Source organism: Ornithorhynchus anatinus, chromosome 6 (assembly GCF_004115215.2).
Source record: "Ornithorhynchus anatinus isolate Pmale09 chromosome 6, mOrnAna1.pri.v4, whole genome shotgun sequence".
Lineage (NCBI taxonomy): Eukaryota > Metazoa > Chordata > Mammalia > Monotremata > Ornithorhynchidae > Ornithorhynchus > Ornithorhynchus anatinus.
The window spans coordinates 19,137,310-19,156,261 of NC_041733.1; the positions used below are offsets into that span (position 1 = coordinate 19,137,310).

The 18,952-nt window shown below is 54.6% G+C and overlaps 1 protein-coding gene across 4 annotated transcripts in view; it reads right to left on the minus strand.

The window, feature by feature from the left end:
* Nucleotides 1–18,952, minus strand: part of FLNA (filamin A) — a 63,204-nt gene that overhangs the window by 29,979 nt on the left and 14,273 nt on the right. For all 4 annotated transcript variants that reach the window (XM_029067831.2, XM_029067829.2, XM_029067830.2 and 1 more), the window contains exons 3-15: nt 10,779–11,027; nt 8,444–8,541; nt 7,734–7,881; nt 7,030–7,148; nt 6,249–6,326; nt 5,972–6,134; nt 5,634–5,834; nt 4,531–4,668; nt 4,271–4,394; nt 3,574–3,710; nt 3,100–3,293; nt 2,351–2,464; nt 296–439 (exon numbers count right to left, since the gene is read on the minus strand). In XM_029067831.2, coding sequence (XP_028923664.1) covers nt 296–439; nt 2,351–2,464; nt 3,100–3,293; nt 3,574–3,710; nt 4,271–4,394; nt 4,531–4,668; nt 5,634–5,834; nt 5,972–6,134; nt 6,249–6,326; nt 7,030–7,148; nt 7,734–7,881; nt 8,444–8,541; nt 10,779–11,027 — 1,907 coding nt within the window. The remainder of the gene's footprint in view (nt 1–295; nt 440–2,350; nt 2,465–3,099; nt 3,294–3,573; nt 3,711–4,270; nt 4,395–4,530; nt 4,669–5,633; nt 5,835–5,971; nt 6,135–6,248; nt 6,327–7,029; nt 7,149–7,733; nt 7,882–8,443; nt 8,542–10,778; nt 11,028–18,952) is intronic.

Genomic DNA, 18,952 nt, shown 5'->3' on the forward strand with positions numbered 1-18,952 from the left:
GTGGGCACTGGTGCTGTGGCTGGAGACTCCTGGGGATCCAGAGGTAGGACTGACAAGAGGCTGGAGAGTCTGAGGGTTGAAACTGGGGGACAGGAAGTCTGTCCTGGGGTCCTGTGGCACCCTGAGGCCCTCACTTAGTAGCCCCAGGGCTCACACTGTGGGACCACAGGGGCATCAAGAGCAACAGCGGGGAAGGAGGGAGGCCAGACTAACTTCTCTTGGACTGCCATGGCCGATCCATCACCCAGGGACCCATCAGCCGAGTCCCAGTTAGGGCAGGACTTGCAGTGCTCACCCGGTAGGGGCTGTTGGGGATGTTGACTCCCCCCCAGGACACCATGGCCGTGTGCTTCACTGGCTTTTTGGGGACGTAAGAGCAGTTGTAGGTGCCGTTGCCATTGTCCTTCACGGAGACTTCGACAGGAGAGCCCTCGCTGTCCTAGGGAGGCGGGCGACAGAAGAGAGATGGGTTGATTGGTTGGTCAGCTGTTGAGCCCTCTTATTCACCTGCTCCCACCCCCCAACCCTCCCCGACTCCTCAACCCTACCCACTGAACACCGCATGAACAAGGGTAGTGTGGCCTAATGTAGAGAATACAGGCCTGGAAGTCAGAGGACATGGGCTCTAGTCCCAGCTCTGTCATTTACCTGCTGAGTGACCTTGGGCAAGTCATTTAACTTCTCTGTGCCTCAATTTCCTCAACTGCAAAAATGGGGATTCAATACCTGTTCCCCCTCCTACTTAGACTGTGAGCACCAGGTGGACAGGAACTGTGTATAACGTAATTAACTTGTATCTATCCCAGAACTTAGAACAGTGTTTGACACATAGTAAGTGCTTAACAAGTATCATTAAAAAAAACCAAGAAAATCCCTCCCATTGGAGGCTGAGAGGACAGCCTGATTTGGGAAACCACTAATCCGTCAGTAGTATTTAAAAAAAAAAATGGTATTTGCTAAGCACGTACTCTGTGCCGGGGACTATACTAAGTGCTAGGGCAGATACAAGAAAATCAGGTAGGACAGATACGGTTCACTCATAATTCCCATTTTACAGATGAGGTAACTGAAGCATAGAGAAGTTAAGTAAACTTGGCCAAAGTCACGCAGCAGACAAGTGATAGAGCCAGGATTAGAACCCAGGCCCTCTGGCTCCCAGGTCTGGGCTCTTTCCACTAGGCCACGCTGCTTCTTTATTGAGAGCTTACTGCGTACACAGCACTGTACTAAAGCATTTGAAAAAGTACAATACAACAGAATTGGTAGACATGATTTCTTCCCAAAAGGACCTCATATTCTAGAGGGGTAGACAGACAATATAAACTATGGATATGTACATAAATGCTATAGGGCTGGGGGTGTGAATATCAAGATTCAAGTGCACCACATATGGCTCCTCAGAAACTAGGCCTTGGACGGAGAAGATAGTAAAGGCATCTAGGGCTAGGGGCCCCCGCAAGCCTCCAAGACAAGGTCCAACCTAGCACAAGGGGAGGCAGGCGAGCAGACAGCCCTGACGGCAATCTTGTTTTTGGTCAGACCTAACTGGGCTCAACCCAACTTCTAAGACAGAGAATAATTTCCAAGATTGGTGATTCAATCCCACTCTGAAGGAACTTGGCATCTGCTCACCAGCCCACCTGACCCAAAGAGGCTTCTGGGAACTGTAGTCATGTCAGAGGGATGCTGAGAACATCCAACTTTCCAAGAAACATGGGGAATGCATTCTTGCTCCCCACTCTGCCAGCACGTTCTAATCAAAACGTGCAGAAATGTGAATTCTGGCAGAACCGAGCTCCAGCTAGCCCCGGGGCATAGGCCCAAACCCCGGTAGTTTGTTTGCTACCTGGCCTCAGCTCAAATTTGGCACAGGATCCATGCTGACTTCCCTGTCTGAGCCCCCCTTGCTGGGCTACAGGGCAGAGGACGGGAGCTGTGGCATCGCTCCGAGCAGCTACCAGCAGGGTACCACACTGTGCATCTGTAGGCCATGAACCCCAAAGGAATCAGTTGCCCAATTCTTGACTGGCAGCGGTTTGGATTTGGGTTTGTTTTTTTTTAAATATTTAAGCACTTACTATTCCAGGGACCGTACTAAGCCCTAGAGTAGATACAAGATAATCAGGGTGGACACAGTGTATGTCCCACATGACACTCACAGACTTAATCCCCATTTTACAGATGAGGTAACAGGCCCAAAAGTCAAGTGACTTTCCCAAGGCCACACAGCAGAACCCAGGTCCTTTTGACTCCCAGGCCCATCACGCTGCTTGTCATAGCCGCTTCTTTTTCAGATCTGAGGCAGAGTCCCGACCTGGCCTGCACCAGTTTAACCCCATCATGCCTTTACCTGCACTTGGACTTTGAGTGGGGCCTTTCCACCATTCTTGGCATCGACGGTGAACTCAGCAGGTTTGTTGATGGCCACACCTGTCTTCTCCAAACCAGGACCTCGGGCCTTCACCTGCACCAGGGCACAAAAGCCAGTCAGAGCTAAAGGGGCGCCCAGAGGGGCAAGGCCTCAGGGGTGGTCTCTGGACCCAATTCCCCTGAATAGTTGAAATTTGGGGACATCCTTGACTCAATCTGGTCAAAATCCTTGAGACTGAATGGGATAGACCTCCCTGGGCCTTCAGTTTCCAAGCATTCTAATCCCATCCAATCACTCAACAGCATTTACTGAGTGCCTTCAATGCCTAGAGCTCTGTACTAAGCACTTGAGAGAGTGCCAAGTTTTCTTCTAGACTGTAAACTCATTGTGGGCAGGGAACAAGCCTACCAAATCTATTATATAGTACTCTCCCAAGCGCTTAGTAGAGTGCTCTGCACACAGAGCTCAATAAATATGATTGACTGATTGTATAACAGAGTTAGATATGGTCTCTGGTCTCTAGGAGCTTACCAACTAGTCGGGGAAGACAGACACAATAGTAATTTATAGGTAAGAGGAAAGAGCTAAAAGCTGTGTGAACATGAGTTAGTGGCTGTCTGTTCCCAGAAACCTCAGAGCTGAGGCCCCAGACTAGCAGGAAGTCACTCTCTACCCCGTTGGGGGTGGGGAGGGGAAGAGGTGTCTCCCAAGCCCCCACCCCTCAGTACCTTCTCCGGGTAGAAGTCCTTTGGTGCGGTCTTGATCTCCGCCATGAAGGGGCTGAGCTTGATGTCCTCGTTGTTGCAGAGGACGTGGACGGCATACTCGCCTGCCTCCTGCGGCCAGTATCGCACGTCGCATGAGCCATCTCCCTTGTCATCACACTCGATCTTGGCCTGCGATGGGCCCTCCACGGAGAAACCTGTGGTCCCATCCCCCGGGGAGGGCAGAACATGGGCTTCAGTTGAGGTTTCCGACATAGTTCATCCCAGGGACCCGAGCAGTGCCCCGCCTCGGGCCCAGAGGGGTCCCGCCTGTCGCGGTTCCCTCCCTCGGACCAGCTAGGCTGCCGGGCACCTGGACTCGAGAGGCCTGGTGGTCCTGGAGGAAGGTGCTTGGAGGTCCCCCTCCCTACCTGGAGTCCCCACCCTGCACCGGAAGAGTTCCTAGCAGCTGAGTGGGCTGTGCTGCCCTCCACCTACCAAGTGTGCCAACGTCATCCCCGATGGCTTCCACCACAAAGTCAGCGGACTTGCCGACCACACCTCCTTCCAGGCCGGGACCCCATGCTCGCACCTTCTGGTTCCCACACTCTGTGCCCACTTTCACCTCGAAGGGGCTGCAGGAAGAAAAATGCACATGCGCGCAAACACACACAGTCAAGCTGCAGAACCAAACAATATCCACACGGGGTGGATGGGAGCACAGACCTGGGAATCAGAGGACCTGGGTTCTAATTCAGGCTCTTGATACTTGCCTGCTGTGTGACCTTGGACAAGTCATTTACCTTCCTCTGTGCTCAGTTTCCTCATCTGTGAAATAGGGATTAAAGACCCATTCTCCCTACCCCTTAAACTGTGAGTCTTGGCTGGGACAAGGACTGTGTCTGACCTGTTTCTGATTACCTCATCTTTCCCAGTACTTAGTTCAGTGCTAGGCACATAGCAAGGATTTAACAAAAAACGTTTTATTTCTTATGATTACAAGGTGAGGGGCAAGGTCCCTCTGTCCTGGCCTTCCCACCCAGGAGAGAGCAGAGTGAGGAAGCTTCCCGCTGAGACCCATGGAACAGTGTGAGCGGGTGATTGGAAAGGGTGGGGTGAGGGGCACTTGAAGATGCAGGTGTGGAGGGAGGGGCGCAGACAAAGCTGCTGTCTGCCAGGGGGAGGAGGTGCTCACCTTCTGGAGATGTTCTGACCTCCCCACGTGATTGTCACGATATAATTTCCAGGCGCGGTGGGGTAGTACTCAAACGCATATACTCCATCTCCCAGATCCTTCTGTTTCACACGCTCTTCTCCCTCTAGCAGGAGGTTTCAAGGAGAGGAAACTCAGCTCTCTTGTCCTGCCCTGTCCTCCCGCAGGGAGCATCCCAAGGCTGCCAGGGGCTCCCCTGTGCCTCCTTCCCACCCAGCCATTGGAAGATGCTGGCTACTCACTCGGTCCCTTGACCACGACCTTCAGTTCACCACTTCCTGCTCCCTTGGTGTACACCTTGAAGTCAGCAGTCTCCTTCACGCGGACACCCTTGGGTTGCAGCCCCCGGCCCACCGCGCGGCAGGCATTGGGGTTACAGGCTGCGAGGGACAGGGGTGGGGGAGGCGAAAGCAAATCTAGCGTCAGGTCTCCTTCGGGCCGGACCAGATGGCTGGAGAGTGGACGGGGTCCCTAATACCACATCCAGCCCACTCCGGGGGGGGAGGGGGAGGGACCTGGAAAGCACAGCCCCCTTCCTCCGGAGCAGAGTCTGGTGGTCTTGGAGTAGCCGGGGGTCCCCGCCCCTCGCCTCCAGCCACCTGCGCTGCCGGAAGAGAGTCCCTGGGCGGTGCCGGAAGAAAGCCCCTTGGCTGCCGGGGAGTCGCATGCATGTGCCTGTGGCCACAGCCCAGCCCCATCCCGGCCAGAGAGGACAGCTCCTCCCACCCCCAAGGAAAGCAGGCCAAGTACCGTTCTCCCTCTGCTCACAGTCACCCACTGCCGGGAAGGGAGATCAGCAGAGGTCCAGGAAGCTGGGCTCAGCTCTTCAGAGAGGACGGATGGAAGCATGGAGAGGAGACAGAGAAAGAGAGAAAAAAAAAAAAAAGGAAGGAGAGAGAGTTTGCCCAGGACAGAGGAGAGGCAGAGAGAGACAGAGAGGTGAGAGGGAAGTGGGAGAGAGGTAGGCGGCGGCTGGGAGGGACAGCGGACGATGCCTGACCCTCAACCTCTGAGGGCTGGGCGTGTTCGGGCAGTGCCCAGCGCCTGCTCTTGTCTGCCGTGTTCAGGAGCTGTTGCTGCCCCTCTGCTCTGGGCAGAGACTTCCAAGACGCACCAAAAAGGGGGACGGCAGAGGGGAGGGGGGAAAAAAGACAGCTGAGAGATGAGCAGCAGCCAGAGCGGCAGAAGAGCGTGGAAGTTCCTCAGCCAAAGACCAGCAACTGCTACGTAAGGCCCTGGGCCCCACTGCCCAGGTGGGGGTTCTCTTTGATCTCACCAGCTGGGCCGGGGTTGGGAGAAGCTGGGGGCGCAGGGGCAGGAGAGGAGGGGGCAGAGTCGGGCCTACCTTGCCCAATGGTGACGGTGTAGGGGCTCCGAGGGATGGGCACCCCAGCGAAGGTGATGTAGATGGTGTAGGTGCCCTCCAGGGTGGGCTTGTAGGTACAGCGGTAGGTGCTGTTGCCCTTGTCTTCCAGCTGCTGCTCCACAGTGCCCTTCTTCCCCGTCGGGTCCTGGATGACCACTTCCACCTCGCCCACACCGGCACCTGGACACAGGATGGTCAGGGCACGGGCCCGCTCAGACCCGGAACTTGGAGGCTCCAGGATCGGAGGAGGGGTGGCGGGGTGGGGAGGCACGTGGCAAGGCCCTCCCCTTCCCATTCCCAAGCTGCGGAAGTCTCACCAGCGGTGAAGATCTCAAAGTAGGTGGTCTTATTGGCGATATTGCCGCTCGGCTCCAGGCCGGGTCCCTGGGCCGTGACCTTGCTGGCGTCACCGTGGGACTTGTCCACGTTCACCTCGAAGGGGCTCTTGGCAATGTGCTGGCCGGCGAAGAGCACGGTCACCTGACCAAGGAGAGGGGAGAAGTGGAGGGACAGTTAGGTAAGGTGGAAATGGGGACCACGGCCCTCTCCATCCACCCTGTTCCTCTCCATGACCCATCTCCCCACAGATCTTACCTTGTGGGTTCCAGTCACTTTGGGGATATACCACACAGAGAAAGTGCGATTCTTGTCATTGTTGGCAATCACTTTAGCCTGGGTTAGAGAAAGGGACAGAGAGAGTTGCCATTGTGAGATAACGATAGCAGTGATATTATAGCAATAATATTAGTGGCATTTGTTAAATGTTTGCTAATAAAAATTAAAATTGTGGTATTTATAAGCGCTGTGTGCCAAGGGTAGGTACAAGCCAATCAGGTTGAACATAGTCCATGTCCCACACGAGGCTCCAACTATTAATCCCAATTTAAAAATGAGGGAACTGAGGCACAGAAGTGAAGTGACTGGTCCAAGGTCACACAGCATACAAGTGGCAGATCCACAATTAGAATCCAGGTCCTTCTGACTCCCAGGCCCATGCTCTATCCACTAGGCCACACTATGCCAAGCACTGTCCTAAGCACCTGTGTATATATAGATTGGACAGAAGGTCCAGTCCCACATGAGACTCGCAGTTAAAGTAGGATGAAGAATAGGCATTTCATTAACATTTTACTGATGAGGAAACTGAGGCACAGATAAATTAAGTGACTCACCCAAGGTCATACAGCAGAATGGGATTACATTTCAGATCTTCTGACTTCCAGCCCCATGCTCTATCCACTAAGCAATATATTTATTCAATGCCCACTGGGGCAATGTAACAGAACAACCAACTCTTCAAACGTTCTCCTCAAGGATGCAGGGCTCCTCCTGCATTTCTGCCCCCCTCCCCCTACCGCCATTCCCCGGCTCCTACCTCCTCCCGGTGTCCGGCAGGGTCTTCCACATACACCAGCACCTCGCCCTGGCCGGCGCTGATGGTCTCCACAGTGAACTCGGCCCGTTTCTTCACCATGTTGCCACTGGGCTCAATGCCTGTCCGGGGAGGATCAGGAGGAGGTGGTCAGGGAGGCTTCACACATCAGCGACCCCCAAATAATAATAATGTTGGTATTTGTTAAGCGCTTACTATGTGCAGAGCCTTGTTCTAAGCGCTGGGGTAGATACAGGGTAATCAGGTTGTCCCATGTGAGGCTCACAGTTAATCCCCATTTTACAGATGAGGTACCTGAGGCACCGAGAAGTTAAGTGACTTGCCCACAGTCACACAGCTGGCAAGTGGCAGAGTCGGCATTCGAACCCATAACCTCTGACTCCCAAGCCCGGGCTCTTTCCACTGAGCCATGCTGCTTCTCTGCTCCTGGTCATGCTACAGGCTGCTTGGGATGGAAAGGAACAGGCCACCTGAGATATGGGTGCCCGGGCATCTCCCCAGCCAGGGCAGCACACAATCCCATCTGGGCACTTATTCGCTGATCCACATGATGAGGTCCACTAGGACAGGCCAGGGAAATAAATAGAAAACTCTGTTCCATGAGTGGCCCTGGACAGTCTGTGCCAGTCAGGACAGCTCAAGGGTACTCTACCCCACACACCCGGCCGAGACCTCCCCCACCTCACCTGGCCCATAGGCTCTGGCCTTCTTGGGGTTCAGCTTGGGGCGGAGAGGGGCCCCCGGCTTCAGCTTGGCCTTGGGGAACTGCGATAGGTAGGTCATGACAGAGTGCTCATCCACGTTCGGGTCCACAATCTCCTCTGGAGTGATCACCTGAGGTACGTGGGACAGAAACCGTCAACCAGGGGCACATGGGACAGATACCATCAACCAGGGGCCCACGGGACAGGTGCCAACCACGAGGTCCTCAGCACTGCTGACCCTGGGGCTCAGGGGCCTATCGCCATTGGTTCTAGCCCCCTCAAAGCCCCGCCATCTTGCAGTGGGAGGCACCTCCGCCTTCCACCTTCAGAAGCAGTATCGGGACAGCAGGGCTCTCCCTCTTCATCATACCAGGAGAGGAAGTGGGAAAGGCAGAGCTGACCCAGGGTGAAGAGGGATCACTGGGGGTGTTGCGGGGACGAGGAGACACAGTGCCGATTCCCACAGCCAACAGGCAATACCAGACCCCAGAGAGTCATGTCACCTCCCACCACAGAGATAGAGGGGGAAGAGGAAGCTTTACCCCATTGTTGGGGTAGCTGTGCCAGGCAGCTAAGCAGTGGCTTCTGCAGTGACCCCCACCCATTCCCCACCCTGAAGCCCAGGCCCTGACTGAGGCAGCGGTACGCAGTCCTGGCCCTCCCCTCTCACTGACCAAACCTGAGAGACACACCTGAGGTATTCCCAGCCAATCATCCGCCTGCTGCATGGCTTCCCGAGCATTGTTCACAGGCTTGCTGGCATCCCAGGAATCCCAGTCCGGGCACAGACCTGTGGCAGAGCAGTTATTTAATGCACCGTACATCACATCCAGCGCCAACTCCTCTCTAGGCAGGCAGATTCACTTTCTCCCACTTCACAAGCTCCCACAGGCTTTCCTACATTTCCCCTCGAGGTCCTTTGCAAGGCAGAGGCTCCACTGGGCCCAGAACCAAGGAAGCCCGAGTCCTGGCCAGCACAAGTCATTTTATCTCAGACAGCTGTGAGGGAGAGGGAAAGGGGGTGGGAGAGGGAGACGGGACCAGTGTGGCAAACCTTAGCCAGCCCCTTCCCAGTTCAGACCCTCCATAAAAGCTTCCAGAAGGCCAGAGCAGGAAGGAGGAGGAGGAGGCCATGAATGAAGACGATGCAGTCTCACAGTATAATTTGACCACAGAGGGAAGGGTCTAGTGAATTGGCTCTTTTCCATTCCTACTCCATAACTCTCTAGGCTGGAAGCTTACTATAGGCAGGGAACATGTTGTATTGTACTCTTCCAAGCGATGAGTAGAGTGTTCTGCACACCATAAGGCCTCAATAAATACCCCTGATTGATTTCTCCAAGGCAGGAGGGTAATGTGATTAGATGGGTGACATCCTCTTCTCCCACTTCCTTCTGCATCGCCCTGACTCACTCCCTTTACTTATCACCCCCTTCCAGCACCACAGTACTTATGTACTTATCTGTAATTTATTTATATTAATGTCTCCCTCTCTAGACTGTAAGTTCATTGTGGGCAGGAAATGTGTCTGTTTGTTGTTGTATTGTACTCTCCTAAACACTTAGTACAATGGTCTGCACCCAGTAAGTGCTTAATAAGACTGAATAAATAAATGGAAGAAAAGGTGGAGCTTCCACCAGCTGGGAAACAAGGAGACACAGAGCGGTAAAGGTTCCCTGAAACTTCTGCCATGGGCCAGGAAGGAGCCCCATCCTTGGCTCTCTGGGGCCTGCCCACCACGAAACTAACCTCTGTGATTTTTGTCTTCAATCCTACACCTCCTTCCAGTCTAACCTGGCCAAGGTAAGTGGTTTACGAAAACCACCAATCTCCCCCAATGCTAGTTTCTTCAGGTGCATACTGATCCCAGCCATTCAGCCATGGCTATTTCCTCCCATGCATCCAAAAAAAAAAAAAAGAGGTATTTGTTAAGTGCTTACTCTGTGCTAGGCACTGGGCTAAGTGCTGGTAGTTAGGTAAGATGAAGTCTGTGTTCCAAATGGGGTTCATAGTCATAATCCCCATTTTATGGCTGAGGTAACTGAGGCAATTACACATGACACACAGCAGAGAAGTAGTAGAGTTGGGATTAGAACCCAGGTCCTCTGACTCCCAGGCCCGTGCTGTTTCCACTAGGCCACACTGCTTCTCAACCCTCCACCTCCTTTGGCCTCCGTCCCTCAACTCTCTGGACTCAGAGGACATTAGCCCCAGCCAACCCACCCAAGGATTGTCCCAGTAAAAGGAACTTGAATGGAAGAGCTACCGGTTCAGACTGCCATCCTTCCAGCCCAGGATTCTGTCTATGTACTTGGCAGTGGCACCAAAGGAGGCTTAGAGTGACCAAGATAGGGTTGCCTACCTTCTACTCCACCCCAAGGTTAGGGATAGAAACTTTTAACCTCCCCTCTACTGATCCATTGTGGACAAATTCATCCAAGCAGGGCTTGGATATTTTCCCCCTGGACAGCTTCCTGGGGCTATGAATCCTCTGCTACCCATGAGCCTCACACCTCCAGCTCTCTCTGGGATTGTGGTAAGAATGATAATGAGGGTACTAAGTATTAATTAAGTGTTAAAGCAAAATGCTGGGGTAGATGCAAGGTAATCAGATTGGAGCCAGTCTCCGTTCCTGGCCCACACAGTTTAAGAGGGAGGGAGAACAAATATTTTATCTCCACGACAGATGAGGAAACTGAGGCACAGCACAGAGCCATTAAGTGACTCTCCCAAGGTCAGGAGGCAGTCCTGCGGAATTGGATGAACTGTTGAAAGTTCACCGTCAAACTTTCCGAGGCTTTATCAAGTACCTTTTCATTCTAGGCCTCTGCCCAATATTTTTTAAGCTAGGCCTACAGCTGGTTTTTACAGCTGTTCTAACCACAGGGCCCGCCAGGGTGCTATAGAGAGAAACTACTAAAAGAAAAAGTTGTCTCTTGCCAGCACCAGATCGGCTTCCTGCCCTCCCACCTCCGGTACCCCTCCTCCCACAGCCCCGGACTGGTCCGAACATGATCCCAATCTCACCAGGGGCACAGCTGTCCACGAGGGCGCCCAGGGCCCTGCCGCTCTGCCAGTCTTTGCTGAAGTTGGTGATGGGCAGCTGGGGAAGCTTGTTTTGAATCCAACCCAAGAGTCGCTGCTTGGGGGTCTGCTTCTTGGTCTCCTCGTCCTCCTCCTCGTCCCACATGGGCATGGAGATGGAGTAGTGCAGGATCAGCGTCCATATCAGCCCCAGGATCAGCTTCAGGTTCCCATCCACGATGGCTTTGCTGTCTACAGGGGGTGAAGAGGAACAGGGCTGGGGTGAGAGGCTGAACTGGCAAGCTGCCCCCTCGCTGTCCTCAGCCAAACCCGACCACCGCACAGCTGGGGGCAGCTGGGCCCTTTGGCACAGGACCACCTCGGGGTCATACCCAAAAGCAGCAATCGGTCAAACTGACGCAGAGACACCAGTCCTGGGGCAGACAAGATTCTCCACCTGCCCCTGAATGGATCCATTTCCCCTCTTATTATTATCGTTACGGTATTTGTTAAGTGCTTACTATGTGTCCAGCACTTTTCAAACACTGGCGTAACTATGAGTTAATTAGGTCAGGCACAATTCCTGACCCACTTGGGGCTCACGGTCTACATAGGAGGCGCTGAATCCCCATTTTACAGTTGAGGAAACTGAGGCCCAAAAGTGATCTGCCTTAGGTCACAAGCAGGGAAGTGGCAGAGCTGGGAATAGAACTGAGTCCTCTGACTCTCTGGCCTGAGCTCTATTCATTAGGCCTGTTGTTCCTCTCCCTGAAAGCAGAGCCACAGCAGCAGCCCAGGAGATGCAGGAGGGTCAACGCTAGGCCTGTCTACAATCCACTGACCAAGGGGCTAACCTGGAGATGGACGTGTGGGAGAAGGACTCCCTATGATCAGTCTCCCCTGACCCTCCCCCTGAGACATTGACCAGTCTCTTCAGATTCTTTCCTGGAGAGGCCTCTTGTTGCAGTACCATCTCATAATAATTGTGTTATTTGTTCAGCACTCACCATGTGCCAAGCACTGTACTTAAGGAGTGGGATAGATACAAGATAATCGGGCCAGGCAGAGGCCCAGCCTGGGCTGTCAGAGCCACACAGGCAGATTCTCCCTCCTTCTCCCCTTGCCCAGGGCCTCTGGAATCAAGGGCCAGGAGCAGAGCAGTCTCCTTGGAGGAGGCGGGGAGGGGAGGAGCTGGCGGGACAAGAAGGCCAGCTGGGGATTTTGACCTTGGTGGCCCAGGAAGAGGAGAAGGAAGGCCTCCAGGCTGAGCGGTTCACAAGTCCCCTGGGTCAACCCAGCCCACCCCGCCCCACCCCACCGGGGTCCCAGGACAGGAAATGAAAAGGGAGTTGAGAAATCAACGGCTGGCTGGGGTGGGGAGTGAGGTAAGAGTCTGGGGCTGGCAGGCCTGAGGTCTATCGGGGCACTCTGAGCTGCTCGAGGGGTGAGGGGAAAGGATAAAATGGGAGGACTCCTGAGAGTCAACCCCCCCCCCCCGGCGCCCCCGTAGCCATCCGAGGAGGCTTTCCATCCTTCCCCCACCCTGCTCCGGGCAGCCAGACTTGAAACCTCTAGTAAGATGGGGTCTGGCCTGCAGCCCAGACAGGATTTGGGCAGGGGAATAGCCTGTGGGGGGGTGGGGGGGAGGGGGGTGTTAGTGGGACGAGATATCCAGATCAGGCTGGGGCGGGGGAAAGGAGTGAGTTTGCAGATGTCAGCAGAAATGAAGGCTGTGGAACAAGGGAACCAGAGAGAGGGAAAGGAACAAAGGAGCAGGCGGCGGAGGCAGGGTCTGGTGTGCCAGGCCTGAGTCACTCCAGTCTACTTGGGAGGGGGTGGGGAAGGGCAGGAGAGAGGCTGATCAAAGAGGCCTGTGGACTGCAGTCTCACACACACACACATTCCTGAGAGGTGCCTTCACCACCCCCACCAAGTCTTTTCCCTGGGCTCCCCTGCCTCCACCCCTCCCCAGATCAGACAGCACCATCCACTCTTCCCCATCCACCCCCACCAACCACTTCAACCCTCACCCCAGGCTGACGACACCCACGGTGGGCTGGCAAGTGGAGAGGGAAACAAAGACTGCACAATCCACCCCAGGTCTGATGCCATTCACTGGGGCTTCTTCGGTAACAGAAAGTGCCCCAGCCAAGCTAGATCTTATGCATGAGGTCCAGCCTGAGGGTCACTGACCCAAAGGCTCTGGAGGCATTGAATTAACATGGCTGCCATTAGAAGCAAATTGTCTGGATGAGCCCAAGTTGGGCAACAAACGAAACATTCAGACCATTCAGGAGAATGACGAGGGGCGGGGGGGGGGGGGCATATCATTGGGTTGTGGGGGGAGGGGTTAGGATAAATCATTTGGGAGGGAAGGGCAATGAGCCCCCAACCCTCTGCTTCAGGCCCCTCCTCCCTCACTCCAAGCCCAGCAAAACCAGGCCTGCCTCCCTGTCTCCACCACAAGTCCCAACCCGCTTTGGCTTTCAGGGAAGCTGGCAGAGGGCATGGGTTCCATCTGTAGGGGCAGACTGCCAAACCCTGCTTCCCCCACTGCTATTTCAGGCCTGTGAGGCAGCCAGCCCTGCTTAGGCAGCAAGTGGCAGGGGTAAGGCGGTGAGGTATGATCTGCCAGCTTTGACCAAAGCTTGGGCGCCAGCCCTCTACCGTTCCCTCCTCTTGTGAGGCCATGAAGGAGGGAGAGAAAGAGAGAGAGAGAGAAGAGATAAAGGGAAAGGTTAACAAGACACCTCCACATCACACAAAAGCTCATCATTGGTTATATAGCACTCAATCACATTGCCCCCTCCTACCTCACCTCGCTACCCTTCTACTACAACCCAGCCTGCACACTTTGTTCCTCTAATGTTAATCGCAACCCTCCAACTATAACCCAGCCTGCACACTTTGTTCCTCCAATGTTAACCTTCTCCCTTTACCTAGATCTCATATCTCCCTGGCGACCTCTCAGCTTCATCCTGCCTCTGGCATGAAATGCCCTTCCTCATATCAAACAGATAATTGCTCTTCCCCACTTTAAAACCTTATCGAAGGCACATCTCCTCCAAGAAGGCTTCCCTGTCTAAACCCTCTTCTCTTCTCCCACTCCCTTCTGCGTCGCCCTGACCTGCTCCCTTCATTCATCCTCCCAACCCCACTTCCCATATGCATAATTTATTCATTTACTTACATATATTAGTATCTGTCTCCCCCTCTAGACTGTGAGCTCATTGTGGGCAGGAAATGTCTGTTGTTGTGTTGTACTCTCCCAAGCGCTTTGTATAGTGCTTTGCACAGAGTAAGTGCTCAATAAATGATTGAATAAATGAATGAATGATGGTTGGCCTACGGAAGGGGGAAATCAGCCCCCTAGCACTCTGCTCTGGGCCTATGGTTAGGACCAGGCTCTAACCGCTAAATAGGGTAAACCAGCAGCAACTCAGCTGCAGCGGCGGCTGGGGTGTGTGGCCCTGCCCCACCCAAACCCACAAGGATGAACAGCTCTAAGAAACGACTGTTGGCTCTGCCATCTGCCGGGTTCAGGAAGTCTTGCTGGCTAGCCTCTCTCCTCTCGCCTGAAAGCCTTCCTGGCTTCCCTTCTCCAAGCCAGGTCAGCCTCTTTCCCCCTGCCCACCTCTGCTGCCCCTCAGGGCTCAGCAAGCCCCAAACCCCCACATTCCTACCCCCTTCCAATCCCAGGAGGCTGAGTGGAGGAGACAGAGCCCTCTGGCTACCTAAGAAAGATCAGCCAACGGATTCACTCTCTCTCTTTCTCCTCTTAGAGCTGAAGGTCCCACTAAGACCCTTTCCTTTCATCGCCTGAACAGAGACATTCTTCTCCAGTCCAGTCAGCAAGAAGGAGGCTGGTGGTTGCCAGAGGCCAGGCTGGGAGTGGGGAGGGCTTCAGTCCTTATCTGAAGAATCCCCTCAGGAGCCCCGAGGAAACAAATATGCAGAGAAAATGTTTGCCTTGTGAGTCAACTGAGGAGGGGGGAAAAGCAGAGTCATTGGAGCAAGACTTTGCCATATAAGGGATGAGCCCAGATTCCCAATCGCCCCATCCAGGGGTAACCAGACCACCCCCCACCACGACCAGGAGGGGCAAGTTAGGCAGAGAGAGATCATCAGAGATGATAAATCCCCTTCCCTCCCCCGCCCCAGAACCTCATGGCTACTGACTCAATGAATCCCCCCGACAGCCACCCACAGCACCCTGCCCGGACCACTCTGTGCTGGGCCCGGATCCCCCATCCCAGCAGGCCATCTTCTGACCTCTCGCCCACATCCTGCCTTCCACCTGGAATGCCTTCCCTCATATGAGGGACAATTACTGTCCCCTCTTTCAAAGTCTTATTAGAGACACATCTCCAAGAGGCCTTCCCTTTCCTCTTCTCCCACACCCTGACTTACTCCCTTTATTCATCCATCTCCCAGCCCCACAGCATTATGTACATATCTGTAATTTTACTTATTTACATTAATGTCTGTCTCCCCCTCTAGATTGTAAGCTCATTATGGATAGGGAATGTGTCTTGTTATATTATACTCTCCCATGTGCTTGGTATAGTGCTCTGCACACAGTAAGCATCAACAAAAACGATTGACTAACTGGCCCTCTGGGTGGTGGTTCTAAATGAGCCTGGGTGGCACTTCTGAGGAGATCCCAACCTGTTTCATATCTCCCCATACTTCCTGGGGTCACTCATGAGGTTGTGACTCAATCAGTGGTATTCACTGTGTGCAGAGTACTGTACTAAGAGTGCAGCTTTTTTTTTAATGGTATTTAAGTACTTACTATGTGGCAAACACTGTTCTAAGTGCTGGGGTAGATACAACCCTGTGGTAGAGGGAGAATGGGTATCCCCATTTTACAATTGAGGAAATTGAGGTTCAGAGAAATTAAGCGACTTGCCTTGCCTAAAGTCACACAGCCAGAAATCAGCAGTCATATTAAAACCTGACTCCCAGGCCTGGGCTCTCTCCACTAGGCCACACTGTTTTTACAGACTGTGAATGGTTTGCCTCACAGGCCGGACACTCACCCCTTCTCTCCAAGGTTCCCCTGAGGCAGGGAGAGGGACAGGGCCAGCTCCCCAAGGCTTCAGCAGGGAGCTAGAAACAATCTTCTTGGCTGCCGTTAGTTTGGAAACTCAAAGCGGGTTGATCCAGGCTTTCAGCAAACAAGTGCACTGGGCCCGCTGGCATCAGATGGTGCCAAGGCCGAGGCTTCCCCACCACGCCTCTCTCTGCCTGGCAGCAGCACCAGAAGTACGTGCAGCCCCAAGCCAGGGGGGCCAGGAACAGGCTTTGGGAGTCAGGTCACCCCCTGCCCACTACCAGGCTTGCGCTCGGTCCCTCCCCTTCGCCCACCGTGTGGGCAGACCCATCCTGAAGACATCTCCTCCCCGGGGGGAAATCCCCCTCCCCACCACACGCTTTCCAGCTGGCCTGGACTTCCAGGCCTCTGCAGAAGGAGGCAGGGAGTCTCTGGGCTTCCCAATGGGTTTTGGTGGGGGAAGGGAAGGTGCCTGGCATCACTCCCACCGGCCTCGGCCTAGGCCTGGAGCTCGGAGCCCGGCTCCTCTCCCCACTCCCCCTCCTCTCCAGCTCTGCTGCGGTCTACAATTCCAGAACTCTGGCCGGCAATTCCAGAGCTCTTGGCTGGACTTTGGTTGTGCCCCCAGCCCCGCCCCCGGACCGCCCCAGTCCCACCCCCTCTGTGGGATGACACGCCCCCCCTTTCCCCCACCCCCAGCCCCCAGCACAGCCACATCCAGGCTCTGCCTCATCCACTAATCACCACACTTTCCAACATTTTTTAGCCTTATATGGCAAGGCTCTAGGAACCGGCTCTCTCCTTCTTGGAGAAGGAAGAGGGAGCCCCCCATGGGCTGGGCTCAGCCCCGCCCCCCATATCCTGCCTTCCTTCCTCTCTACCCACTCTCCACCCTCCCTCAGTCCAACCACGGCTCCCCACCCCCACCCCCGGGGTCCTGGCTCCCCCCCCACTGCCCACGGTGACTCAACCCTCAGCCGCCAAAGGGGGTGGGGGGGCGGCCCAAACTCTCCCAGGTCCCTCTCCCCAAGACAAAGCTGGGCCGTCCCTCCTCCCCCGCGTCTGGGTGGCACCGAACTGGGCCGTTACCCATCTGTCCAGGCCCAGGCCCTGGGCTCGCGGACACAACACGCGGGCAGTCTTCCACCCACCCCAGTTCGGCGGAGCAGTGACGTAGGCTTCCAGTCAGGATTTCTGGTTTTCTTCTCCCTTCCCCCAGGTCCCTGGGAACCCAGCACCACCTTTACAGTGATTGGATCAGGGCTGTTAGGAGAAATACTCCATAAACAGGGCTCTGGATCGTTCCTGGGTAGCTGAGAGGTGCCACCTGGTGAAATCGGTGCCAAAGACAGGCACCCTCCCTGGGAAGCCTGGAGGGTGGCCCGGCCAGAAGTGGAGATAGGTAGGAGACGGGGGGGGGGGGGGGGGGACGGACTGCCCCTTTGGGCACGGCCACTAATGGGCGCAGGCTTCTGTGGACAGGGAAGCCACATCGGGCCCAGCAGGTCTGGTAGGGTTTCCCTCTGTCTCCACTGGTGGCTGGTGATGCCCAGGGTGGAGGGGTGCAGAGGGTGAGAGAAGATGGGACTATGATTGGGAGGTTTAAAGCTCTGGAGGCAGCAGGTGGGGTGAGGTTAGGATAGGGGTCTGGCAATCTGTTACTTTCCTCTATTGCACACCAAACAAGTAACCCCAAGGAGCGTTTACTTTCCTCTTTGCACAGGAAACAAGCAACCCCATGGAGCGTCTCAGGGCGTGGCAAAGCCTCAGACTCCTGAACCAGAACAGTTTAGTAACAATCTTCTGGTAGGGGAGGGACAAGGTGAACCACACACCACAATTGCATCATTGGGGTCCAGACAACACTTTGCAGGAGACAGCACTTTGGGTCTGGCTGGGAAAATGGGTGCCATGAGATAGTAGGTCATACCTACCTCCCAGAAGCTCTTCCGGCTCTCACCTCCCACCCCCAGCAAACGGGAAGAAAGCACTTGACATGGTTAAGTGCCCAACTGGGGTAGGTGGAAGACTGCCCGTGTGTTGCATCCGTGAACCTAGGGCGTGGGCCTGAACAGATGGGTAATGGCCCAGTTCGGTGCCACCTAGACACTGGGGAGGAGGGACGGGTCAGCTTGTCTTGGGGCAAGTGAAATGGGGATTTTAACTCTTTGAGTAGTCAGGGAAGGGCAGAAGGATTCCTCAAGGTGAATGCCATCTCTCAGGAGAGAGAGCACAATCAAACTGCAAGGAGCAAGGCTTTCCAGATAGTATACTCCCCCACATCTTCCCTTCTACCTCCCCAGTCTTCCATGCAAAAAACTGCTAAGCTGCCTCCTGCCAGTCAGACTCTGCCAACTTCAATGCAGATACCCAGTCAAGTCCAGCTGGCACAAGACGGGAAGCAGCAGACAAGGTGCCCATTGAGCCCAAATCACCAGAGGGCAGCAAAGCTGGCACTCACCTGCCACATCCAGCTGTGCCCTCCCCTTCTCAATGTTCCACTGCTCCCCCTCCCCTCTGCCAGCCTCCTGCATCCCAGCCTGCCTGTGCCCATCTTCCTGCTCTGGACTTCTCTCCCTCAAGAGTCAGCAGGACAAAGGGGAAGAAGTGGGAGTGGATGAAGGATGTCTGGGGGTAGAACCTTGCTTTGGGAGAGGCAGAGGAGAACTAAATGGGACAAACTGCTCCCATATCAAAAACCAAGGTTTATACCAGCCAGGAGAAACCCAGCCCACTTGCCCTACACACCTGGTTGGAGGACAGAGAAAAGGATTGGGGGGATAGGAAGCTGGCTCTACAGTCACTGACCCTTGCCAGTGAGAGAGACATTCAGCAGCCTCTGGGGAGAAGGTAGCAGTGTCCTTTCTGCAGTCTCAGGACCCTCCTGACAGAATGTAGTGGGAGGGGGGCAAGGGGTCAGAGGTGTTGTTTATGCTTCAGATCCTTGTCTCCACCTTAGTTTGACTGAATGGCAAGGGAGGGCAGGTGAGAGAGAGAGAGGGAGAGACAGAGAGAGAGAGACATATATATTCCTTAGTTACAGATCCGGGTGTTTGAAGTTTGACCAGAAACTGTTCTTAGGTGACCGGGGGCACCTCAGACAGATCTATGTCCTCAGATA